The sequence below is a fragment of the Trachypithecus francoisi genome, unplaced genomic scaffold, assembly GCF_009764315.1.
Source record: "Trachypithecus francoisi isolate TF-2019V2 unplaced genomic scaffold, Tfra_2.0 Lachesis_group13, whole genome shotgun sequence".
Classification (NCBI taxonomy): Eukaryota; Metazoa; Chordata; class Mammalia; order Primates; family Cercopithecidae; genus Trachypithecus; species Trachypithecus francoisi.
The window spans coordinates 15,926,496-15,954,276 of NW_022681458.1; the positions used below are offsets into that span (position 1 = coordinate 15,926,496).

A 27,781-nucleotide genomic window follows, 5' to 3' on the forward strand; every position below is an offset into this window, starting at 1 on the left:
CTTCTTAGCTGATTAACTCCCTCCTAGCCATTTAATTGAGTTCAGACCTGGCGGAGAGGCTTACCCATCTGGAAACAGACACGGAAAAAGATTCTCACTAATCTTGCCCTGGAAAATGACCAAATCCCATGACCTGGTTTTACTGACTGGGGGCAAAATCCCCTACTACTTTCAATCTAAGGGGTTCTCCTCCTTTGGGTCACTTTTGTTTAGGAACAATTGCTGAGCCTCTGGAAAATTTAGTCCAACATGATTAAGAGCTTGATGATGATGATGATGATGATAATGATGACAACGATGGTGTGATTTTTATTATCTATTGATTCATTCATTCCACTAATCATTTCTGAGCTGTCATGGAAAGGCAGTGCTATAGCTTAAATCAGCAGATGGAGGTTTCCTACCCTCTGCCTTAGTCCCCATGTTTCTTCCTATCGCATGACTCCGCAGAGAATACTTGTGGTAGAGAAGGAAGATGAAACAAAGATTGTGAGGCAGTTGAGCTCCCATCAACTTGATGGTCACCCTTAGATCCTCACACTAACCCAGGAAGGAAAGTGACTGGTTCCATCTGCAGCAGTGACATGTTTGAGCTGTCATCCAACTCTCCAGGGTCAGCCTCCAGTGGATTCAAGAGTGAGTGGCAGGTCTTCCAGCAACCAAGTCCACGCTCACAGAGTGTCCTGGGATGATGGCTCATTTTCCTCTTTCTAACTGGACCCAAAGTAGCCTCTTTTCTGGGGGCATTTTGGTGTTAACCAACATTTTATGTCATGTAGGGGGAAGCAAGAAATGATAAAGGGAGCCCATTACATTTCCGTATTCTAAATATATGCTTTGACAGCCAATTTAGGCAGTTAAGTCACTGCTGCCAGTGAACACTTCACACAGTAAACAAGGCACCTTAAAAAAATTCATTTCTCAAATTCATTACATTTAAGAGTGGTTTCAATTCCCATCAAAATGCAATTTAAATCATCACCTTAAAACAATCTGCTCAATTGTTAGCTGGTTTCTGAAACTGTCATCCAAGAAAAAGTCATCGACTTTGCTGTGAGGGACAGACCAGCTCTCAAAGGGAATTTTCCAGGGTTGCCTCACTACCCCCTGCCACATGCCAGTTCTAATTCTGGTTCTGCCACTTACCAGCTGTGATTCTCCGAGGGAATCACTTCATTTCTCTGTGCCTCAGTTTCCTCAACAGTAAAACAGGGATGATCACAGCACTGCCTCATAGAGGGAGGTGTAAATGTAACCTGATGCATAAATATTCATTAGCACTGTGCCTGGCACATGGCGAGTGCCATAAGGGCTTGTTTTCTTAGCGGTATCATCATCATGATTATTATTCATTGAGCATGTACTCCAAGGTGGGTGCTGGATATATAGCAAACAAGGTACGCACAATCCTATGTCTTACAGAGAGAGAAGACATAATGTAAAAATTAAATCAATCAGGATGTAATTATAGCTGGTGTGTTAGAAAGGAAACCCACAGGGTACAGTGATAAGGACTGAAGTTCAGGGCTGTGAAGCAAGGCCTGTTAGGGGAGGCTTTTCCAGGGCAGTATCACCTTTAAGCTGATCCTGGAAGCTGAGAGGGAGGAGACAAAGCCTCTGTTATCACCCCAGCAGAGGCAGCATCACGCTTGTTCACTGAATAATTATGGGCCAGGCTCAATGTTGGTCTTTGCAGTTACTCTTTTCCCACCAATATCCTGAAAGTGTAAAGGATGATCTCCATTTTAGAGCAGATACTATTGAGGCTTAGAGAGGTTAGGTGACTCGTATGAGTCAGGCTGACTCTGAAGCTCGCTGTGAGCTTTTCTACTGTGCTCTGCTGGCCACCTCTTCCACCAGGCTGTCATTTGGACAAGCAACAAATTAGACTTGATGCTTAGTCCATACTGACTGTAGGTTCTGTCAGTCTCACCATAAATTAACCCAAACGAAGAGAGATCTTCTTAGTTTGGGGAGCTGGAGTACTCTGCCTTCTGGCCCTGGGATTGGGGAGAGGAGGAACGTTTGAATCCTCTCCTTCACTTGGTCAGACTGACCTGTGGACAAGCTGTTACACTGACTGGTGCACCAACTGCAGTCTTCCTTTCAGGATATATAAGCCAGTCTGGCAGTCCTACTAGATACACACTCCATCTCCACTGGCCAAAGTCAAAATAATGAGGGGTTCTACTGAGGTGCTGATGCCTATGCTAGGTATTCTGGAAGTATTTGCACTTCTTGGGATATTTGGTGACAGGTGCTCTAGTGTTTTTTCTGTGCTGAGAACAGGGTCCAAGGGCAGTTATCGAGTTACTTTCTCACATCCAGCTTCTACTTTCTAAAGCTTGGAGCCCCTGTTGGGCTCTGTTGTGAGCAATGGCTGCCATCTGCTGTATCTTCTTTCTGTGCCTGTAAATTGTTCCTAAATACTTCATTTTTAGTTATTAATCAATGTGATCAAATTCACTTTTTATCCTTCAGAGATGCTCAAAAATTCTCATTTGCTGAAAAAGTTTCCCACCTTTTCTCATTTTGTTGTAATCAATATATTGCCTTTATACTGCTTTGTTGTCATTTCACTTGGATTTGGGGAAAGAGGTAGCTAAAAAAATGTACTCCGCACACCACATTGAGCTAGAAGTCAGGGCCTCCAGACTCCAAATGTGGAAACCATGTTCTGCTGGCCAGAGGGCAGGCAGGTGCAGCAAAAAGATACTTCAAAAGTAACTCCTGAACATTTGCGTTTTGGAAGCAGGGAGGAAGGAGAGGGTTAATTCAACCTGGGGGAAATAAGAACCTTTCTCTGAGGAGGTGATGATTCCCTTGAGGTTTCACTGTTAGAATATGGTTTTCCCAGGCAAGGCCCTTGTATTGGTCTGCTAGGGTACTAGGGCTGCTGTAGCAAAACACCATAGACTAGGTGGTTTAAACAACAGAAACTCATCTTCTCACAGCTCTAGAGGCTGGAAGTTGAAGATCAAGGTGCCCTTAGGGTTGTTTTCTGGTGAAGACTCTCTTCCTATCTTGCAAACAGCACCTTCTCACTGTGGCTTCATATGGCCTTTCCCTTGTACACACATGAAGACAGAGAGAGAGAGAGAGAGAGAGAGAGAGAGAGAGAGAGAGAGAGAGAGATCGAGATCGAGATCTGGTGTTTCTTCCTAATCTTATAAGGACATTAGTTCCAGAGGATGAAGGCCCCACCCTTATGACCTCATGAAACCTTATTACTTTCTTAGAAGCTCTATCTCAAAACAGAGTCACACTGGGGCTTAGTGTTCCAACATATGAATTTTGGGGGGACATAATTCTACCCTTAAACTCCTAGCCTTTCCATAAATTTATCTTTATAAATAAGTTCTGATCATGACCTTATGAGGGTCTTGAAATGGACCCACCAGAAACTCGCAGTGTGTGAAGCAATGAAACCAAGCTGTATAGCATCAGGGATATCCAAAAAGCCCTTGAGGGTGATTTTGTCAGGCTCCATTTCTCAATTTTTTATTTCTCAAATATTTTATCTAAGCTTATCTTTGTTTTTACAAGACAAGCATGTGTTATCAGCAGTAGGTTTCTGTGTATTTGATGCCTTATAGAGGATAGCAGAAAACCTCTCCCTATCCAAGGTCAACATTATGTGTCAGAAGACTCAGATGCACCAGGTCTTTTGGGGAGCAGAAGAATATAGGCTTCACCCCCATCATGCCAGAGCACAGTCCAATTTGACACAGTCAAAATAGATGCAGGTATTTTGCAATAGATTATAGATTTAGACACACGGCTCTTACATAATTTAACAAAGCTGGGAAGGTCCAACACTTTCAATGGACATTATTTATTTAAATTAAATATGTATTTCCTTGCCCATTGTAAAAAGGTCTTTGGACATATTATCCCAGTGGTGGAGATAACTACATGTACAGCCAAATGATTCTTAGGCCAAAATATTTTAGAAAAGTGCTCTGAAAACTAAATTCGTTAGTCAAGATTTGTCGAAGAAGGATGGGCAGTCTGCAGCTGGGTAGGTGGACCCCTGAGGCAGAGTCCAGAACCCCCCTAGGATTCAGTATGATTTTGGTGGTTTTTGTTTGCCCCTTCATTCGTTTTTTTCTTTTTTTCTTTTTTTCTCCTTAGCCTCCTTTTATTCTCTTGAAATGCCTTACTTTTTTCTTCCTGTATGTCTTTCTCTCTGGTCAATAAGATGCTAGAAACATCTGTCTGTCCTTCCTTCCATTTCCTATGTGCATTAAGGCTACTACAATCTACACAACACAGCTATCTCTGCTTTGAAACAAGAATATTTACACCAATTTAAGATTTCATAAGTGCTGAATAAATTTATATATACATAAAATAACATATAATAATATATAATTAATGACCCAGGATGAAATTTAGCTTCCAACACTTCTTTGGAAAATTTAGCCTTACGAATTGTTAGTGACATTATTTCCTAATCCAAGAAAATTACTTAAAAAAATCTTGTTTCTAGCATTTCAGGTTTAATAAATATCTTATTGAATCATGAAATAAGACCCCACTAGGGAAAGAAGGCAGACAAGAGAGTGAAGAAGAATCTCCAAAGGTCATTTATTAGTCAGGCCGTGCACATTTCATGTTTGGAGGCCAAATTAATGATTCATCTTATTAATAGTTCAAATAAAAATAGCAGACACATGCTGAAGAGTTTATACCTAATCTTAAAATATTTCCTGTGTAACAAAAATTAGCCAGGTGTGGTGGTGCACACCTGTAGTCTTCGCCACTCAGGAGGCTGAGGCACGAGAATCACTTGAACCTGGGAGGCAGAGGTTGCAGTCAGCCGAGATCCTACCACTGCACTCCAGCCTGGGTGACAGAGCGAGACTCTATCTCAAAAAAAAAAAGTGTCCTGTGTGTCAACATGCCTGCTAAATATGACGGAAACATGGACATGTCTCTGGGTAGATTTCTGTGTCTCCCCCAACCCAACCCAATCTCCAGCTCAATTTACTATGTAAAACATAGAGTTCAGAACCCAACCCCTTTCTTGAAACTTTGCTGCATGTTTGGAATCTTTCATGAGAAAATGTTGGAGAACATATTCAACTCTTCTTTTTTTTTTTTTGTTTTTTGTTTTTTTTGGTTTTGAGACAGAGTCTCGCTCTGTCGCCCAGGCTGGAGTGCAGTGGCCGGATCTCAGCTCACTGCAAGCTCCGCCTCCCGGGTTTACGCCATTCTCCTGCCTCAGCCTCCCGAGTAGCTGGGACTACAGGCGCCCGCCACCTCGCCCGGCTAGTTTTTTGTATTTTTAGTAGAGACAGGGTTTCACCGTGTTAGCCAGGATGGTCTCGATCTCCTGACCTCGTGATCCGCCTGCCTCGGCCTCCCAAAGTGCTGGGATTACAGGCTTGAGCCACCGCGCCCGGCCTCAACTCTTCTTTCCTGCGTTTCATCTTTGCATTTCTTGTCCACTGGATAATGCTTGTGTGTATTGAATTCCAAAGTAACCAGTACTTGGACGTTCCTTTAGCTTGATAACAGAGGCTAACAGAGAGAGGAGACAGAACGAGAGAGAGAGAATATTGAGAGTCTGTCAGCAGCCCATCAATAATAGGGGTGAATTCCTCAGAGGCAGAATTCCTCAGAAGGCGGGACTGTAATAGCTAGAAAGCATCTCATTTGTCTCCCTAAAGACTTTGGCATCTGCCAAAACATCTGATTCCAAAAGCCACCCCAGAGGTCAGCCAGATTTAGAGAGAGATGGTTAGAGATGAGTTTAGGATGTCAAGTCCATCTTGCCTGCCAAGCCCACGGTGGATAGCGGAGGGATCTGTCTTCTCTCTCCAGTTTCTGACTGAGGCTGGTGGACTATTTAAGCGTTTCCAGCTAGCCGCTTGCTGCCTGCAAGCTACGCAGCCATGAGCAGATGATCAGAACTTAACGGAAGAGATTGGAGAGAGACGTCCTGGGGGATGGGAGTAAGTGGGTGGGGGTGGGCACTGCCATACAGAGAGCCCAGAGGAACTGTCCTATTTGGAAAGACACATTCACAAACATAGAAGCCCACTCTGCACTTTGTCTCTAGTGGACACCATTAGATATAGATATTCAATACACACAAGCCAGACAGGCCAAATCGTAGCCTCTCTTCAGTAAATGCCCTAGTTGTTTAGAGTAAAAATGGTTTAGATTAGCACCCGGGCAGTCTGACAAAGGTCCGGAGGGAGTAGGGAACTTGCCAGCATCATTAGCATTTTTTTCTTCTTTTTCCAGCAGCACTAAAATATATTTGCTCAAAACAGAGGGAGATGAAAAACTACTGGCAGCCAGTACTTCTTAAAAGAAAAGAAAAAGAAGCATGTTTTACTTCTCTGGGGCGAACATACCAATTAAAACGATGCTGTGTTGTGACAGATTGCTGAGCAATTAATGCGTATTTGAGCATCACGCTAGATGCTTCCGCGAAAGCAACAACCTTACTGAGGCTGGGGCAGCCACACGTTATAGCAAAACAATCCTTCCTCAAACTTCCTGCAGCACCCTTCACGCCAAGGAGCCCAGAAACCACAGAAAACATTTTTTTTCTTTGAATCTCCAAGAGTTACACTGGAAGAATTAGCTTGGCAGAAAGATCCCAACATTGAATTCTATTGGGGATTTCATACTTTCCTCATTTGTAAGCAAAATCTATTTTCCATGAGATATTTTTAGTGCAAGCAGCCCCTGTTGCCCTATTCTCTTTCACTATACCATTAGATGTTGAGACCACTCCAGAAAGGACACGTGATTTCTAAGCATCTCTCTTTGGTTCTTTCCTAAGTGACTAGTCTCGCAGGAGTCAGGAAATACTAGACTCTTAACTACCAAAGACCTTAAAGTCCTTCCCAGAGCCTTGAATTCTTATTGATAGGATGTTAAAATGCTTTACAGCTGCTTTTTCTAAGAGGTCAGCTTGGCGGAGCTTGCTGAGTGACCTCAGTAATAGAGATATTTTCAGCCCTGCAAGCCGCCTATGTAAATATAAAAATGTATTAGGCTGCAGAACTGCATGTGTGGGAACAGAACAACCATACTATTGAAAGGAAATCACAGGGGAACACTGGTGTCTCTTACGCCGGGCTGGTTAATGCGTGCATACTTTGGTTAAATCATCTTGATCTAGTGAACTCTATGTTTCAGATAAGCCAGTTTCATTTCTGGAACTTATGAGCCATGAAAAGTAAAACCTCAATCAGTGAGATGTCCAGCGAAATTTCCTTCAGGAAGTGTTTATGTTTATAAAAAAAATCATTTTCACTCTTTACATGATGCTCATTTGCCTCTGGAAAAATTGTCAGTGTAAAGTCAGGTTTTCAGTTGTGTGATCTGAAAAAGTAATTTGTTTGTGTGTCTGAGTGGGAAAGATATATTTATTCAGACCTCTGAAAGGAGAATCGAAGAGCTTCATTGTAATGAACAGGAAACATGCTCTCGACATGAATTGAGAAATACTCTCTGAGCGCAGTGCTCTAATATTCCTGAGTGTGTTCAGTTTCCGTGGATCAAATCTTTCCCATCTCTGCATCCAAGCTATTTGGCCATGATCAGATGATCAGAGCTCAAGGAAGTGATTGGAGAGTGAGCCGGCTGCAGCTGCAGTGTAGGCTGTTTTCAGGGACAAGGAGCCACTGTTTTGCAAACATAGCATCAACATAGAAGTTATTTTGTAGGCTCCAGGATGCAGCGATGGGCTGCACTGCCAGCATTGTTCTGCTTCAAGCTTTTCGTTCTGTGGTCCAGAGGAGCTGTCCACACATTTGTAGACGACGCCAAGAGGAACCATCCCACGAAATTTTGCCTCTGGAAAGTGACGATGAAATGAATAGACCCAGAACCCTCATCATAATGGTATGGTATCCGTGGTAAAGCAGCCTCAGTGGATTGAACTGTTATTATAGAGAGGTTGCAATTTAGGGGTTTTGGTATTCAGCGTTAGACAAAGACATGTGTGACCTAGAGTTTACTACTCTGAAGTACTGTTTGGGGAAAATCTTTCAGAACTATTTCTATCATTCAAAGAGCGCATTTTCTTCTTGTTGTATGTCATGAAACTGTGCAGCTTCTCGGTCTACTAGAAATTCTCTTCTGCCTCATGTTTTGCATGTTGTTATTTAACTTTTGTGCAGCAAATAAGAGAAAAATTTGGAGTTTGGTTTAAGTGAGTGGATTTTATTTTATAACTATAATTTGAAAGAAGAGCCCAAAATGGGCATTTTTTTAAATCACATGTAACCACTGAAGTTGTATAGATGCTGAGAGTTGGATCTTTAACTTCAGGATATTTGGGGCTTTTCTTTCTGATTCTGCAAAGGAAATGCCTTTCCAGAATGCTTAACTTAGGCACAATATTAGAATAAAGAATTAAGAATTTTGTAGAATGCATACTGTTTTCTTTAGAAAGCTGTTTCTTGCCGCTTGTCGAATTACACTTTTGTCTGTGCTTTGATTATAGTAAACAATGTTGTTCCTTTTTTGTGCATCTGTTTGATCAGCAAGAATAAATTTGAGGATACAGTTCTTTCTTTAAGTTTAAAAAGAGATCTGCTTAGTCACTGAAATTAGAATAGGTGGTATGGTAAAGTCTCCAAAATTGAGGAGACATTGAAGTCTAGGTGGCTTCAGCATAATCGACTTTTTTCTCTTATATTTCAATGTTGAGATATCAAGGATGTAGTAAATAATGAATGAAAAATACCTGTTACTCTAAAAGTTCTTAAATGAAAGTCATTTGGCTTGGGCTATGCCTCTGAGTGACAGAATACTAAACTATAACATTGTTTGCCTACTTCTTCAACAAATCAATATTTTATTTTCAAAAAGCAATATTGTTCTTGAACTAGGGGGCTGTGATCATTTCTGAAAGGAAACACTAAATAGGAATAGTTACATGTTTATTATTCCCATAAGTTTTCACAAATTATATTTTAAAGGATTTGAAATAGTTCAATTGTCAAAGAAATCTTTGTTTTCCAAGTTTAACTCTTGTTAATAACATTAACACATTCTATAACTATTTGCAGTGCTCATGCTATACCAGTAAGTCTTATTTTTCTAATTTTGTTAGTCTATAAAATTTTGCAGCTAGAAATTTGCAAAAAAAAAAAAAAAACCTCAAAATAACTGAGAAATTTTAAAAAGCTATTCGCTAGTCATAATATTTTTCCAAGGATCCTTTTGATTCATATAATACCTTTACTGACATTAAATAAGGTGATGAAGAATATACTAATGAGGAAAATAAAGGCTCAGAAAGGTTGAATATCTTAACATCACACAGCTGCTAAATGCCAGCTCCCCGAATCACACTTAAAGCAATGATTCCAAAAGCCAGTGTATTTTCCAGTCTGTTCACACTTCTAAGGAAATAATGATGAAACAGATAAACTGAATTTATGTAAGAAGTCTGATGGAAATCTGGAACTACTCTGAGTAAAATGTGCTCATACAAAGTCATTGTGCATCTTGAACATTTCTTCTGGGCCACTCCAAAATTCACACCCTCGCTAATTATTTATTGCCAGCCCACGATGGTCCAAGCACTGGTTCAGGCACTTGGAATCCGCCAATGAACAAACCCATCCAAAGTCCCTACCCTAAGTTGCAAAGTTTGAAGGTGATAGAACATTTTGCCAGTCTTGTTGTTATGGAAATGCTATACTACAATTGTGATGTTTAGTCTACAAACTTTAGCCAATGAAAATATTTTCTGTTTTCCAAGATGGTGATTTGAAAATTTTAGTGTATTTCAAAATCACCTAGGAGTTTTCATTCACGCAAATCCTTGAGCTCTTGACCCCAAAGACTCTATATGAGCAGATGTGGAGTGGAGCTCAGGAATCTGCTTTTGTAGCAAGCACTCCCAGTTGATTCTGACGAAGGAGTACTTTGGATGACACTCTGAGAAACATGGCTCTGGAAGATGGTAATCTAAATTGTCCACCCCTTCTCCTCCTCCAGTGTGATGTTCTTATATTGGCTAATCGTCTTCTCGCTCTGGCTCTAAGCTTCTGAACAAACTTTGATTTTCCTTTTTTACTCACTTTCCCACTGCCCATTAGTCACCAAGTTTTATATATTGATTTTTTTTTTTTTTTTTTTTTGTAAGATCACAGACTCTGGAGCCAGAGTGCCTAGGTTGGAATCCTGACTTCATCACTTATCAGCTGTGTGACCTTGGGCATGCTGTTTAACATCTCTGTGTCTCTTTTCCTCCACTGTAAAATGAGGATAGCAATTTTGTCAAATTAGAGCAGTTGTATGAGTTTCATAAAGTAAGTGTTAAGTGCTTAGAACAGTGCCTGGATGTAATGGTAAGATGTTCGATAGGAATGTGATCAAGGATATCCTAACTGAAAAGTGACATTTGAGGAAAGACCCTAAGGAGGCAAAGGAATGATCCATGCCACTTTCAGCAGGGAAACTTTCGCCTAATGCAGAAGGACCCGCCAAGGCAAAAGGCCCTAATGTGAGAAGAAGCCTGGGGTGTTAGAAGAACAGCAAGGAGGCCAGCATGTCCAGATGAGCCAAGGAGAGAGTCATAGAAGGCAAGGTCAGGGAGGCAATGCGGTCAGATCATGTCAGACACACAGCTGTCAGGAAGGCCTAGGCTTTTTCCAAGTGAGAAGAAAGCCACTGGAAGAGGCAGGCACAGAGGTTAAGAACCTGGGCCATGCAGCCAGAATGTCTGGGTTTGAGTGGTATCTCTGCCACTCACTAGCTGTGTGATTTTTTGTTTGTTTGTTTGTTTTTTGAGACGGAGTCTTGCTCTGTCGCCCGGGCTGGAGTGCAGTGGCCGGATCTCAGCTCACTGCAAGCTCCGCCTCCCGGGTTTACACCATTCTCCTGCCTCAGCCTCCCGAGTAGCTGGGACTACAGGTGCCCGCCACCTCGCCCGGCTAGTTTTTTGTATTTTTAGTAGAGACGGGGTTTCACCGTGTTAGCCAGGATGGTCTCGATCTCCTGACCTCGTGATCCGCCCATCTCAGCCTCCCAAAGTGCTGGGATTACAGGCTTGAGCCACCGCACCCGGCCAGCTGTGTGATCTTGATGAATGACTTGTCCTCCTTGTGTCTTTGTGTCTTCATTGATAAAATGTAAAAAGTAACAGTACCTACCAGTGTAAGGTTATTATAAGAATTCAGTATGTTCATAGGTGCAAATTGCTTAAAACAGTGACTGGTGAATAGTGAGTGTTATGTTAACTATAACCTCACTAACTGGGAGGCCCTGAAGCAAGGAAGTAACAGGATCTCTGGCCATAGAGGGTCAAGGGTCAAAGCAGGGAGCCCATTAATTAGGAAGCAGTTGCAATGATCCCAGCCAAAGAACTGGATGGTAGTTGCTGAGGCTGTGAAAAGTAGTCAGATTCTGGATAGATCTCAAAAGTAGAATGAATAGAGTTGAATATAAAGTGTGGAAAAGGAAAAGGTGTCAGAGTTGACTGTGCTTGTTATGGCCTGAATGTCCAGAAGAACCAAGCTGCCATTCAGAGAGAGAAGAACATAGGAGCAGAAGGTTTGGAGAGAGAATCTAAGCTCACCCTAAGGATGCTGAATTTTAAATACCTGTTAGGTCTATTTACGCAGATGTCAAGTAGGAAGTTGCATATATGTCTGGATTTTCAAGGAACTATATAAAGAGGAGTAAAGCCTAGCCCAGTGTAAACATCAATAAATGATTGATAAATGGGATCTTTGTGTCTTCTAATCTCCTATAATATTTATAGTGTATAAATCCATTTGAAAGTTAATCATGCATTGCCTTCTAACACATCTCAGCCTATTTAATTGAATGTATAATTGTTTATTTACTTGCTGATCACATCACATATTTTTCTTATCTCACTGGTAGACAGGAAATTTCATCTACCAGAGCAATCACTTCCTAATTAATGGCCTCCTTGCTTTGATCTTGACCCTCAAAGGCAGAAAGTAAGCGTACTTTTTTTTTTTTTTTTCCAAGATGGAGTGTTGCTCTGTCACCCAGGCTGGAGTGCAGTGGGGCAATCTCAGCTCACTGCAACCTCTGCTTCCCAGGTTCAAGTGATTCTTCTGCCTCAGCCTCCCAAGTAGTTGGGATTACAGGCACATGCCACCACACCTGCTAATTTGTTGTATTTTTAATAGAGATGAGGTTTCACCACGTTAGCCAGGCTGGTCTTGAACTCCTGACCTCGTGATCCACTCGCCTCAGCCTCCCAAAGTGCTGGTATTACAGGTGTGAGCCACCCCGCCTGGCCTCTGAGCTTCCTTCTTGCTCCGTTAGTACCCAGCCCAAAGCCTTTTACAGACTCGAAGCTAAATAAGTATCCGCTGATTAGTTGATATTTTTAAGCAGCTGGCACTAATATGCAAAGTTCAGTTGATCAAGATGCCCACTTAACTCTTAATTGGAATGTCCAAGAGTAAGTTAAGGATGAAGAAAGTTGCCAAGATAAATACAAGGCTTTGAATACTGACACCCTTCACAAGCCTTTGGCATTCAAAACTTCACAGTGGAAAGTTGTATCAAAGAGTCTCATTCCTGTGGTCTAGGTTCCGAATCTTTGTGCAGAGATAAGATTAGGGCTGGCATAATTGTAGTCTAGTTTATATAGTCCAAAGTGGAGAGAAATTGCTAAACATCAAAATTAACTAATGTAGATTCTTATTTAAAAGAAACACATGAATCCTGACATCTAAGACCATTACAATGGCCTATTATGATGCAGTCAAGTTTAACGGGGGGAAAATGAAGAAATTCCTTTAAAGCTCTACTTTTATCTCTCACTCAATTTTTTTTGGCGGGAGAATTAACAGAAATTTTCATGATTTTTTTTTTTACTTCCTTTAGAGCATATTTTGTTAAAGGTCTCAGACACTAATTCAATTTATGTAGATTTACTATTTTCTGGCTAGTATCTGTTATTTTGTATGTCATTTACTCATCACCAACCCCAGAAGTTAGCTTCATTTTCAGTCTTTTTCTACCCCACTCCCCCAAAAGAGAATGTTTTTCTGTTCACACTGTGGAGTTTAGAGGTGGCACAGGAGGAGAAAGAAAAGCAAGTGCTGTTCAGGCTACTAGTCTCACTTTGGTTATATGACCAATACCCACACGCCAGATTCACAGGTCTCAACTCAAAAGTGAAAAAAACTTTAAAATCCATGAACATTCTGGGGTTTCTCTGAAATAGTAGAAACCATAAAATTTAAATTTAGGACTGCCAAAGATCTAGCATATATACCAAGCCAAATATGGCTTTGTCTTGAATTTTGGTCTAAGGCAGGAAATTAACAATAGCTTAAATTTGCAGTGAGTTGGGAAGGTGAAATCTCTTCTGTGAATCAAGGATGTGTGCACTTATATGGCAGACATTTCCGAGTAAGAGAATTGCAGTTACTGCTCCAAGACCTCCCTGACAAGTCCTCTGTTGGTGCTCTAGAATTTGCTAGATCCCGCACTCTGATTAACTATACAGTTTGTGGGTCAAAATCTGCCTGCAGCCATACAGTGTTGAGCTAAGAATGATTTTCACAATTTTAAATTGTTACAAAACAAAACAAGACCAAAAACAAAAGAAGGAGGAAGGGTTGGTGGCATGGGGAAAAAGATACAGACACCATATATGGCCCACCAAGCATAAAGTATTCTGACCGGTTACAGAAAATGCTTACTGACCCCTGTCTGGTGAATGACGTGGCCTCAACTACAAAGGAACCTTTTTTCTTTAACTTTGGCCTCTACAGTGTATTTTCTGTTGCCTCCGACAAGATACAAAGGAACTTGGCTTTTTCTTTGGGTACCTGTTGTTCACCTGAGGGTCTGAGAACTGCTATGATTGAATAATAAACTCTGGATTTCAAGTCAGAGTCTCAAGTCTGTCACTTAATATTAATAAAAGCCCAGATGACCTAGATATGCTGACTCATTTCTCCTGGTTGGCTAAATGGGGACTATTATCTGTCCTGTCTGTTGGAAGCACCAGAATATTGAATTATTATTATTATTATTATTTTAAGTTCTGGGATACATGTGCAGAACATGCAGGTTTGTTACATAGGTATACATGTGCCATGGTGGTTTGCTGCACCTATCAACCCATCATCTAGGTTTTAAGCCCCACATGCATTAGGTATTCGTCCTAATACTCTCCCTCCCCTTCCCCCCACCCCCCAACAGGCCTCAGTGTGTGATGTTCCCTTCCCTGTGTCCATGTGTTCTCATTGTTCAACTCCCACTTATGAGCAAAAACATGTGATGTTTGGTTTTCTGTTCTTGTGACTTTTGTAGATCACATTGTAAACTAATTCACATTATAAAGCGATGGAGTCTTGCAGGTCAGCAGGATAACATAGCTTATGAGAAATCCACAGTGGCCACTGTGCTGGTGAGAATTCATTTTATCCATTGGGTAACTCACTCAGTAATGCAGGGAGGTGATTTACATTAGGATTTCACTGTATTTGTTCCACACCCCAAAAAAGGTGGTACAGTGAACAAGAGAGGCCAGTGAGGGTGTTATCAAGCTTCTACTTGATTTGCTTTTTGACCTTCAAAAAATCTCCACATTTGGGTCCCCTGCTTGTAAGAGACAATAATTCTTCTTTCCTGCTCAAGTACTTTGAGAACCTGGTATAAGGAAGCAAGTTAAATGAAGGAAATGAATTATTTATGAAAACAGTAATTCTATATCTTTGGAACATACATTTGTTTAATTTGTGTCCTATGAATACAATCAGGACCAGAGAGGGTCATACTATGGAAACTATGGAAACCTCTCCAAAGGAAATAAATTGACTCTCTTCTTAATATCCTAACCTAATAAAGTTTTATTATCAAAGAATGTTAACATGTTTTGCCCAGTTTCATCTTTTTGAGTGTATGTATGAAGAATAAACAATTTCCAGACCAGACCCTCTAAATCCTGAGCTAATGTTTCTATTTCATTTCAGTGAGGTGGAATCTTGAATATACTAATATTAACAGATTCCCCTGGGAAAGAAAGCCTGTGTCATGGAGTATGAGTTTAAACAGTCTACCATAGATGGGTATAACATGGAGCTTCAAGGCACAGAGAATCTTTGGTAGTTATTTTCCCTTGTGAACTAATTTTGAGTTGAATCCCAAAGCCACAGAAAATGGACAAATGAATTGAATGGCTTCTCTCTGGGTAAAAGAATTAATTGAATGTCATGAGAGCCTTAGTAATTAGCAACATAAATCTTCGAGGCAAAGGCTTACTAAACTCAGATTACATCCTGTATCATCTTGTTCAGATAATCTTGCATCTTTTTAATTCTCCAAATTGTACCTTTAGAAATGATTAGAAGCAAAGAAAAAACACACAAAGTCTAAAAAGAAAAAACAAAACAGCTTAAAATCCAAAACCAACACAGTGATCAAGAAAAGCAGAAAATCGGATACGGGTATGGTGGTCGGGGGAGGTGATATATAGAAACATATCAAAAACAAAGCAAATTCAACTATATGTAGATAGAGCTATAGATAAATACATATACACACACACATATATATAATATGTATATATAAGTATATATATGTGTGTGTAAATATAGAACATTATACCTTTAGTGGATGTAAGCGTTTTGGGGGAAATCATAGTGTGAAGATGGAAAACATCATATTACCAAGTAAAAACACATAGTTTTATGGCTAGAAAAAGAAAAAAATAGACTCCAACAAATTACTGCTAATAAAACGTTTGTTAATTTTTAAAACATAATCAAATATAGAAAAAAAAACTGGTATGCTTGTTTTGGGTTTTGTTTCTTTGCCTTCTAGAAGAGTGGTTTTTAGGATTTTCTCTAAACACCAGGCTTCGATATAATAAAACTTTGTGAAAACCGAGTAATACAATTGAGGATATAATGTGTCTTTTGGCAAACCAGATATAAACACAGTATTTTTGTCAGCCTTCAATAAGTTTCTTGTGGAGCTGTTTTATTCTCAGATTTTATTTTCATGGAGCTGATTTATTCTGATGGGGCTAAAGCTTAGGGTTTTTGAAATTCATTTTTCCAAATCTATTTCATTCTGCTGGAACATAGTTTAGTTTTTAAGACCATGCCCAATACATTCAATTTGCATGCAGTGAGTTTGTCATGGTTAGATTGTCTAAACATCAGAAATTCAGTAAACAACTGAGACAATTGCCTCTTGCATTTGGTAGGCACAGATGACAATAGACTGCCACTGCTCTGCACTTACAGTTTGGTGGCAGAGCAAAGCTCAAACAAATGGAAAATTGTAATTATGATAAGTACTTCCTTGAGAGTTGCATTCTACCTTACCTTAAAACTGCATCGTTTGAACATCGCACCTCCTCGAAGCAGTCAGGGAAGGCCTCCCCTGAGGCAGTGGCAATGGAGCTGAGACCTGGAGAATAAATAGATGCTAAGAAGAAAGAGAAAAACACTCCATACCCAGAAACCACGTGAGAAAATGCCACGTGCCAGCCCTGATTTACATTGCATTGACATGGGTGAGGAACCAGGGTGTGTGGGTCTGAGTGACTTACAAAAGCACTTACTGGCAGTGTGATCTCTGGGTCAGTTATTTAAATTCTGTATAGCTTGGCTTCCCCGTCTGTAAAATGAGTCGTGAGGGTACCTATCTGCCTTAGTTTCCTATTTCTGCTGTAGTAAATGACCACGAACTTAGTTTTAAACAACACACGTATTATCTTACAGTTAAAATACATGTATTACATTTCTGGCGATCAGAAATCTGAAACGGATCTCACTGGGCTAAAATTGGCAGAGCTGCATTCCTTTCTGGGGGCGCTAGGGGATAATCTGTTTCCTTGCCTTTTCCAAGTTCTAGAGGCTGCCCACATTCCTTGGTTTGTGGTCCTGGTTCATCTTCAAAGCCAGGAGCATAGTTTCTTCCAGCAACTCTCCGACTCTGACCTCTGACTCTCCCACCTTTCTCTCCTTCACTCCTAAGGACGCCTGTGATTACATTGGCCCCACCTGGATGATCCAGGTGCCGCTCCCATCTCTAAGTCAGCTGATTCCAATCTGCAGCCTGGATTACACTTTGCAATGTAAATGAGGCACAGGTTCTGGGGATTAGGCCATGTACATTGTTAAAGGGACATTGTTCTGCCTACCATACTATCTATCAGGGTTGTTTTAAGGATTCATTGAGTGGATTCAAGTAAAGGACCTGTAAGAGTGCCTGGCACTTGGTAAGAACTCACTAAGTTTTTTTTATTATTATTATTGCATATATTGTCTTATCGAAACAAAGAAAAGTTTACAAACTTAATTTACTTTAAAGGATTGTTATAGAAAAAAAGAATCGAACTGTTAAGCAGAAACTTAATCTGTGCTTCATAAAATGTGTGGAAATGGAAATTCAAAGTTAGCTTATTTATGGGAGTACTGTAATACTGAATAGATTATTCACACAAATAGATTATTCAAAGAACATAAGTTTATTTGAGTTTTCTTTTGTGTTATCCACTAATTGCCAGTTTTCCAAAACTTAACTTTTAGTTTCTTCTTGTTTTCCTTTCGTCGTTTATTAAAGGAATGTTGCATCCTTTAATGCAACTGAAATTAACCATTTAATTTCAATTTTATGGTTCTCAAATTAAGCCAAATTTAAAAATTATAAGGAACAAAATCTTGAATATTTAGAATTTAAAACCACCACAATCGTAAAGAAAAGCCGAAAATCAGGTGAGAGAGAATGCATTTTAAGTTCAGTAAGTACAACTGAACTTATTAATTTAGAGATGGAGAATAGATTGTATCTCATGTGTAATTTTAAAGTTATCTCAATGTTTTTAATGTGAGTAGATTTTTTTTTTTTTTTTTTTTTTTTTGAGATGGAGTCTCGCTCTGCCGCCCAGGCTGGAGTGCAGTGGCCAGATCTCAGCTCACTGCAAGCTCCGCCTCCCGGGTTCACGCCATTCTCCTGCCTCAGCCTCCCGCGTAGCTGGGACTACAGGCGCCCGCCACCTCGCCCGGCTAGTTTTTTTTTTTTTTGTATTTTTTTAGTAGAGACGGGGTTTCACCGTATTAGCCAGGATGGTCTCTATCTCCTGACCTCGTGATCCGCCCGTCTCGGCCTCCCAAAGTGCTGGGATTACAGGCTTGCGCCACCGCGCCCGGCCGTGAGTAGATTTTTTATTACAGATTTGTAATCATTAAAAACTTAAGAATGCAAAATTACAGAATCTTGATTCTTCTACCAGTAGGTACTCAATCAAAGGTTTGATGAATGAATGAATGCAAGCCATATCTTATGGGTCATAAAGGTAGAAATTAGGAATACATTAGGTGGAAAGAATATGGATTCACTTGGTAGATTATCTGCATCCTTAGTATTGGTCACTGGGTAATCAAGAACCTTCTTTGCTTTCATACACTTTATGAGAACTAACTGAGTAACCCACAGATTATCTTAAAATTCTGCTTTATAAATAGTTGGAGGAAGTAAACATGGAAATAATGTCCAAAAATAATGTTCTTTGTTGATCACTTCCAATTCTGATGATCACTTTGCTACAAACTTTGCTCGGTATTCTTTTTTTTTTTGCCACAGTCACTCTGAAGGATATTGTGATTTTTATTCCAGTATAGTTAAGGAAGAAATTAAAGCACATAGAGTAGCTCTGACCAATTGAAATATAATGTAAGCCACATATGTAATTTTAAATTTTCTAGGGACCATATTTGAAAAAGAAAAAAAGCATATTAAATTAATTTTAATAGTATATTTTCTTTAAACCTATGTATCCAAACTATTATTATATTGGCATACAATCAATATAAAAATTATTACAATACTTGATAGTCTTTTTTCACACCAAATCTTCAAAATGTAGTGTACATTTATATACATACAACACATTTCAATTTGGATGCTAAATGTTTAATCACAAACATTTGTTCAGTATTCAGATTTTATAAAATTTATAGTTGAAAGAGTAAACTCATATTCCAAAGTTTCTCCAAAACTAGTTAAATGTTTTCCAATTACTGGATAAAATATTTGATTCTTAAAGTAAATCAAAATTAAATAAAATTAAAGATTTAGTTCCTTTGTCACACTAACCACATTTCAAGGACTTCATAGCCACTTATGGCTAGTGGCAGCTGCATTGAACTATACAGGTGTAGCTGTTACTGCATTTGTCCAAAGTCACCCATCTGGTGTGGCCCTAGGCAAATGTGTACCTGCCACCTTCCCTGAAAGCCCAGCCACACCCACCTCTTTCACTGCACGCCCTGCTACAGTGCAACCTTGCCCATTCCTCCCATCCCACCCACCTCCTCTCCTCTCTTCACCTGCAATCTGGCCATGCCCACTTCTTTCACTCCACCTACCTCCCCTCTCCTCTTGCAACCTGACCATGCCCCCTTCCTGCCCTCCCTGTCTCTGTTGACTCAGGTCTGGGATCTCTTGCAGTGGCATTTTTCTGTTTAATATCCAATAATACAGTGGCATTATTCTGCTCAAATGGTACTTCTCTTTAAAAGTCAGGGTTTTTAATATAGATTATATAGAATAATAAAATGCTAGAAATTTGATGTTATAGAATCCAGCTGCCTCATCGGAAGATGAAATCCAGGGCCAAACAGGTCAATTGACTTATCTGTGGCTTCTACAAAGTTGCTGGCAGAACAAGGGTATTTGTTCAGGTCTCAAAATGATGAGACCCACATTCTTTTTAACTACATGGTATTTCCTCCTCTTAATCCAGAAATAATGAGCTATAGTTCCAAGGTATGTGCACAATTTTAAGTGAAACTACATAGATGCTAGCTAAAAACTACAAAGTAATGTCAACAGCATAGCAAATTCTATCCAGTTTCTGGTTATCTTAGAGGAATAAATCCATTGGGAGATGAAAGCCAATTCCGTCCTAGGGATTCTTGCTCCAAACTAGTTTTTTGACTTTTCTTCAAGGATTAAATACAGAGATAATGAGTTCAAGTTAATCTGTAGAGTAAAGCAATGAGCAGAACAGATGCTGTGGAGATACTGAATGTAACTGTGGGGGCTCATGGGTCCCACGGCAGAGACAACAAAGAGAAAAAAAGGGAAAATCACTTTGTTGTAATCTCTTCAGATTGAAGGGTTTATAGAATTCTATTTTGGGAACAGACGTCTATCTCTGTCATCTTGCAGAACTCTGAATCCGGAAATGCCGTGCTAGAACAGAAACAGAATCACATAATGACAAAATCTGGGTATTGATATCAGGCTTGTTGTGCCATTTGAGAACTGTAGGACTTTGGGATAATTCCCTGAGTTCCCTGAGCCTCAGTGTCCTTATTTGCAGCATGATAGGGATTCCTCACGAAGCTGTTGATGATCTAAATGAAAACTGAGTAAAAACGCTGACCACAGTGCCTGGATCACTGAGGCACTGCACCTGTTTTTAATCTGTAAAATGAGGAAAATACTTGCTGCCCACCTGCATCATAGAAATTTAAGTACTTACTTCCACAAGTAGAAACATACTGTTTATTATACTGGATTAATTCTGGGGAGACATTTTGATAGTAGAAACATACTGTTTATTATATTGGATTAATTCTGGGGAGACATTTTGATACTCTTCAGTTCTCTTCAGTTTGATACTCTTCAGTGACTACTCTTCAGTTCTCCACTAATAAGGAAACTAGAATATTGAATAGAACACTCATCAGGTGAACAGAGTTGATCAAAAGAGGACTCAGTGGAAAAGCTAGTGAACCCAGTGATATTCCCCAAATGAAAGCCACCGGGGGAAATGGGTGAGCCAAAAGGCAGAGAAAGGGATCAAGGACAAGGAGAGATGTAGGCAAGGAAGAGGCTCCCGAGCAGGGAGAGAAATGAAGTGTGAAACTAAAGTGGCCTGTAGTTGTTAAAGGGGACTATTTAAAGGTTTGCTTTAAAACCAGCCTGCTTTTCTATCACTCTAAAACAACCTGACACTTCAGTGAGTGTCATTCCTCCACCCTGGTTTTTATTTCCTTAAAGATGTTGGTTCTTTCATAGTGGCTATCATATTTTGTCTCATTTTTGCCCATGCTGTTGAAAAGAATGCTGATGGGTTTCAAGTTAAAGATTACACATATCTGTTTTAGCTCTGAAAATTGAGTGAAGCATGGCAAATCTGTAATTAATGCAACTGGGGTAGTATCACTTCTTCAGGGGCTGGCATAATGGGCATCGGAGGCTTTTGTTTTGACCTCCAGGCAAATGAACCAGTGAACAGCCCTGGAGGACTCATTTGCAAAGAAGTGGGGAATAAATAGTCTCATCACAAATACATCTTCTTTTTGCATAACTATAACAAAAAAATTATGAACCATATATTGTTCATCACAAAACGGTAAGGACCTTTGGAATCGCCTAGGTTCACCTACAGAAGCTTTTCAGATCTGTTCTTAGAAGATATTTGCTACAGATGTGGTTAAGGTCGTTAAAGATCACCAAGACGTTAAATGACTTTCTTAAAGGTGGAGATTGAAAGGAGAAACGTTAGGAATGTGGAGTGATATCATTGCTGAGTGAATAAAAAAGTACCAGAAGAAATCTGGTACCCCCATTTGAGAGGACTGCTGCTGCTTCACATGAGTGCACATTTTTAACCTTCCTTGGCAAAAGCCAGGAGCCTAATTTCAAACTGAGACCGCCGAAAAGTAGAAAAAAATCACAGCTGAACAGCTTTGCCCCGGGGTTCCGCAGAAAACACTGTGCCTCTGTGCAGCCCTCCTTATTGCCTGGATTTGGCAAGCCCTACATTGAGTTCACCTTCCTAATCTTCTGCCTCTGTTTGGTTGAAGTGTAGGGGATAGTTCTAAGTGTGTGTCTGTCTGTGGCTCGGTTTGTTTTACAGTCAAAGAGACGTTCACACTTTGTGTTGCCTTTAAACATTCAGCCCTGTTCATATCCATATATGCACTATAAATGTTTGCATGTACACATACCATGTAGCATGTAGCTGGATAAAGACTCATTTATGATATTACATACATTATCCTGGTAACCAGATTTTTAAATGGACATTGTATGTATGGAAAAAGTAATCTACTATCTTAGTTAGGACCAAATCTGTTATTTTAGAACCTTGGGAAGGTAAAAACAGTCAAGATTTGAAATGATTGATTTAGAATTCATAAATTTTGGCAGCTGTCTCATTTGATCGCTCACCTTCTACAGTAAATATCAAATTATCACCATTTTACAGAGAATTCCAAATCCCAAATACTCAATACCAAATGGATTAAAAGCAGCTGTGTGCCAAAGGCCAGGCATTGCAGTGGGAAATTAGGGAGAAGGGCTGGGGAAGTTGCAGACGAGAACTGTTGTGTGGGGTTGAGCTTCCTCAGCCCTCGCACCTGCCCTGCCTGGGACTGTCTTCCTTTATTCATATTCCCTGTGGTTTTATGAATCAAAAGTTTAAACTATTCTTAGTTCCTGGAGGTCATTTTCTGGCGCTCTTTTTAAAATACCACATGGGAATTATTTCGGTCAGCAAAAATACTGAACATACCGTTTTCTCTTAGCTCTTGCCATGTTTCACACATACTTGATTTCCCAGCAAGTGCTCCCTTTTACAATCATAATCATGGCTTAAATTTAACATTGTTTTGTTCTCCAAATGGTTATCTTACTCTATGTTCAAAAGTTTAGATTTAGAGGACTCAGTTCAAAATTCAGCTTGTGGGCCGGGCGCGGTGGCTCAAGCCTGTAATCCCAGCACTTTGGGAGGCCGAGACGGGCGGATCACGAGGTCAGGAGATCGAGACCATCCTGACTAACACGGTGAAACCCCGTCTCTACTAAAAACTACAAAAAACTAGCCGGGCGAGGTGGCGGCGCCTGTAGTCCCAGCTACTCGGGAGGCTGAGGCAGGAGAATGGCGTGAACCCGGGAGGCGGAGCTTGCAGTGAGCTGAGATCCGGCCACAGCACTCCAGCCTGGGTGACAGCGCGAGACTCCGTCTCAAAAAAAAAAAAAAAAACAAAATTCAGCTTGTGATTTCCATTTAGATGTTTTCCCGAAATATATAATGAGTAGGTATTAGAAAACTGCAGTTGCAGAAGTATGAAAAATCAAGACAGACTAAAGCCTCTCCATTTTTTCTTTTTATATATTTTTACATTGTAAAAAGAAGTATATACTATGCGAAAAATATAAATACTGCATACTAGTATAAAATGAAAAGTGAAAACATTTGAGGTCATTTTTTTAAAACTTCTTCCCTATATTTCCACACTCCTCTTAGATCCCTACAGATAACCATTACTAACAACTACATATATGTGGTTTTTCTTTTTACAATATGGATTTCCATGACACTTAACATCTGACTCATTAAGAGAAGGTCTTTCTAATTAGAAAACTAAACATGATCATGATGTAGTACACACAACACAGCCAGTTTGGGGCTTAATTTCTTGGTGTGATTTGGTGAGGAGGCCTATTGTACTCACTATTATAACATTCTTCTGTCATAGTCACCAAGTAAAGTGGCAACTTCAGAGACCTGATTATAAAATAATACTTTGGGGTTGACCTACCCAAAACCAAGCCATTGGACAAAAACCTGAAATTTTACTTGTTATGGAGATCATTAAGATATCTGAGGGCAAACTTTTTAACACCAGGTAAGACTAGAGGATAGGCCGGCCGGGCGCAGTGGCTCACGCCTGTAATCCCAGCACTTTGGGAGGCCGAGGCAGGCAGATCACCAGGTCAAGAGATACCACAGACCATCCTGGCTAACGCGGTGAAACCCCGTCTCTATTGAAAATACAGAAAAACTAGCCGGGCGCGGTGGCGGTCGCCTGTGGTCCCAGCTACTCCGGAGGCTGAGGCAGGACAATGGCGTGAACCCGGGAGGCGGAGCTTGCAGTGAGCTGAGATCACCGAGATCGCAAGATCGCACCACTGCACTCCAGCCTGGGGGTACAGAGCGAGACTCCATCTCAAAAAAAAAAAAAAAAAAAAACTAGAGGATAGGGCGAACTTTATTCATTTGGTCCTGATATTCCATGAACAATGGACAGTGTCATTTCATGCACTCTTGTTTTAGCACCTACAATATTTTAGACTGAAGGAGTTTGCAAACGTGTGTAATTCCTGCCTCCTTCATCCTTGATACCATGAAATGTGAGCCTCTACTTTTTTTTTCTTTTTTTTTCTTTTTTTTTTCACCTGAGTACCTGCTTCTGGATGAGCTATTTAACTTTATTCCCATGAGCTCGCTGGTATGAAAGGTTTATCCATATTTGTTCACAGCCTCAATAAAATATAATTGGCCATAAAGCCAGCAAGTGTTGAGGCCTAGGTCCAAAGAAACTTAATATGTAGCCCATTATACTCTTTCTTACACTTAGTATTTTTCTACGTCTTAAAATGAGAGTTATTCTCCTCTTTCTCAGGGATGCTGTGTGATAACAACTCACATTTAAAGGCTGTGTGATCAAGTTTTATAACTCGCATATTGGCGATTGTAGTCTTACTGACTTCCAGAAGGAGGAAATAAAGACTTGAGATTTCTAGAAAATAGCGATAAAGCAAACATCTCCCTTTTGTTGACCTGAAGATTACATTCTGGAATTTACACATGCATAAAAGAAGAAAGTCAGTCTTACATAAATCTTAACAGGCCGTGAAGCATTTGGTGATGGTTATTTTGTATATTCAAAACAGCCTGTGATGTATCATGCTAATGCAAAGAAGCCATTATTTTCAAATAAGGTTATCTCTCTATAGGGAGACTAAGGCAACAAATAAGGGCCACAGTGGGGGAGGGGCACCATCCAACTGTGCCTTCCTAGTTGCCGATGTAATTTTTAAGTATCAAGAATATGCAGGCCCTTCAGAAAAGTCTTTCAAATCAAATTGGAGGGAATGTAGGGCTAAGAGTGGATGGTGTATAGGCTGCACACTCTGTAATGTTTGCCAAATATCTGAAGGCGTCAGAGAGTCTGTTGTGCCCACTTGCATGTTTATAGGAGAATGTTAATCAATTAGTTCAATTCTGCTATAGATAGTAAGTAATTACATTCACTGGAAGCCACAGCAATGTGATTAATAATACATTCCAATATCCCAAAGTAGCATTTCTCCCAGCACTTAAACGTGGCTCTTTGAAAAGTACATTTTTGTATATAAGGGACATGGTTGAATTGAAATTTATTTCCCTAAAAATAATACTGTGAGAAGAAAAATACAGTTTTATATAATGCCTTCTGACTCTTCCTACATAAAAGGGTGAAATTTAAGTTACCTTTTTTCCTAACAATTTTCAAATAAATTCTCAAGAAAGAGTATTTTAGGCTTAACCAGTATTTTATGCTATATGCAAGTTTTAGGGAAGCCAGTTAATTTCTTTTATAGAGCACCTGCTATATTCAAGTTCTGACACTAAACTCTCTAAATTATAGAAAGGTAATTAAGCTACTATCTGTGTATTTAAGAAGATATCACAGCAATAAGGCATTTGGCCTGTATTAAGTGAATACAATCTAAAGGGAAATAAGATAATTTCCACAAGAAAAGCACAAAGAAAGTACCATGAGGTTTCAATAGAGGGATAAAGAAGACAAGAATCCATCCAAGAAGGACTGGATCATAGACTATATACAGAATCATGCTCAGAGATAAAGGCAGAAAAAAACCATCTCGTGTAGGAACATTGACCTTGAAAGGGTGCCCAAGAATGCCTACTGTTAGACATTCAATCAGAAAATATGTACTTTTCCTACATGCCAGGCTCTGCTCCCTCTCTGACACAACATGAAATCTGGGCACTTTTAGGATTATCACCAAACCTCCTTGAACTTTGCACACACTATGAAGTTAAAGCATTTCCCGTTGAATAGGCTATTTATTCAATACACCAAAAAGGCTGAATGATTATGTTTTTGGAAAAATGTGCCTCATGAGATACACAATGTAATTATTTTCTAAAATCAACCCTATTCATTGGTGATATTTTTGCAAACAATGGAAAAGTTGATTAATGAGAGCTCTTGACTTCTACCAAAAGAATTTCTTTTTTATTTGATATAGTGGTATTGACATAAACCATCAAAGAGAAGCATATTTGCTGCGGACATCCACACGAGAAATAACTTGGTAGTTTAGTGGGCAACACATTGTCCTATGTCTCTACCCAGAGCCGTTGTGAATCATTCTCTCAAAAGAATGTCTTGTATCCTTGAAGTATGGGTTCTTGTAACCGGGCTGTTCTCCCCTTTTGAGGTTCAGTGGCCAAAGGGAGAAGAGAAAGAAAAAGAAAGGAAAAGAGATCTGCATTTTTGAGGGCATGTTACCAAAAGGTGAAATTTAACATTAATTTGATAATATTCAACACCAGTCATCACCTTTTCTTAGAAATATTCAAAGGCCAGGCCAGGCATGGCGCCTTATACTTGTAGTCTCAGCATTTTGGAAGGCCAAGGTAAGCAGATGGGTTGAGCCCAGGAGTTTGAGGCTGCAGTGAGCTATAATGACGCCACTGAACTCCAGACTGGGTGATGGGGCGAGACCGTGTCTCCATTAAAAAAAAAAAAAAAAAAGACGACGACGAAGAAGAAAGAAAGAACACATACTTAAAGGCCAAGATTTAAAGCTATAGAAAAATCACGATTTTATTCCTAGTCCCATGGTTCCTGTGCCTCTTTAAGCCCTCAGTAAGGACTTACTGATGAGTCAGGTGGTATCTCTTTCAAAGAGGTTTGTTATTTTAAGATCAAGCTGCATTAAAGAATCATTTGCATTTAGAAAATGAACAACACATTAAATTTAACCAATCATCAAGTATCCTTTATTATTACAGCAGTTTATTATTTATAGTTGTTCTAATTCACTTTAAATTCTATGACATATTTTTATTACATCCACTTAAATACAGTCATCTAAATTTCACCAAGGAAAACTCACATAAGACGTCTCACCTCTGCTAACGCCCTCCGCATCCTGTATTTTAGTTCTCCTTTCAAACATAACGTTTTAAATAGATATTTTGAAAATATAATATGTAAGAAATGACTCTTTTGAAAAAAAAATTAGGCCAAATTGTGAAGACATGTGATTGTGTTTAGCTTTCTTCTAACAATAGTCAGTTAGACTGTACATCAAATTCTTCCCTTTGCAAGAAGAAAAAGGAATGTAAAATGTAGATAATGAAGGAATAGGTGAAGAACATCAATGAGAATCTGGCACTGCATCCACCTTTTCTTAAATTGTGAAAGACAAGTAATTGAAAATTTTAAATTTGAGTAACTTTAACTTTCATGCTAAAGTCCTAATTATATTTCTTTCATTCTCAATATAAAATTACTGTTTGAAAATGTTTACTTCCCCTTTAAAATAAATCTCTGTCACTTCTTGGAAGTTTTGCTTAGTATCACGTTCTTATCATTTACATGAAGAGGCTTTGAGCCATGCCATTAATTGCCGCACTGATTTCTCACATGAACTGACTCTGCCTCAAAATGATTTTTATTATTTTAAATGAAAGAAGAAATTTTGGTACAACGTAATGATTACTATGGCTTAATCAATACAAGAAATATTCTCTTGTCCCATACATTTAAGGAGAGGGCATTCTGGCCAAACAGAACAAACACAATTTTATTACTACCTTCAAAATATTGGCACATTATTCACAGTTGAGAAATCTTCACAAGTAAACTATTGATCTATTGCAGACCTGTATTAACTGCTAATATAACAGCAGTAGAAATCCTTAGGATTGCTGTCTAATGTAGAGGGATCAGGCAAGGCTTAGATCAGA

The 27,781-nt window shown here is 39.5% G+C and overlaps 1 protein-coding gene across 3 annotated transcripts in view; it reads left to right on the forward strand.

Annotated features, from left to right (window-relative positions):
* Positions 1–27,781, forward strand: part of DOCK10 (dedicator of cytokinesis 10) — a 286,919-nt gene that overhangs the window by 51,651 nt on the left and 207,487 nt on the right. The window contains exon 1 of one of the 3 annotated variants that reach the window (XM_033230041.1): positions 7,654–7,869. The exons of 1 other annotated variant lie outside the window; for it this stretch is intronic. In XM_033230041.1, coding sequence (XP_033085932.1) covers positions 7,708–7,869 — 162 coding nt within the window. In that variant the 5' untranslated portion in view covers positions 7,654–7,707. Of the gene's footprint in view, positions 1–7,653; positions 7,870–27,781 lie in introns of those variants that run through there. One more of the 3 variants, XM_033230042.1, reaches the window with a different exon arrangement.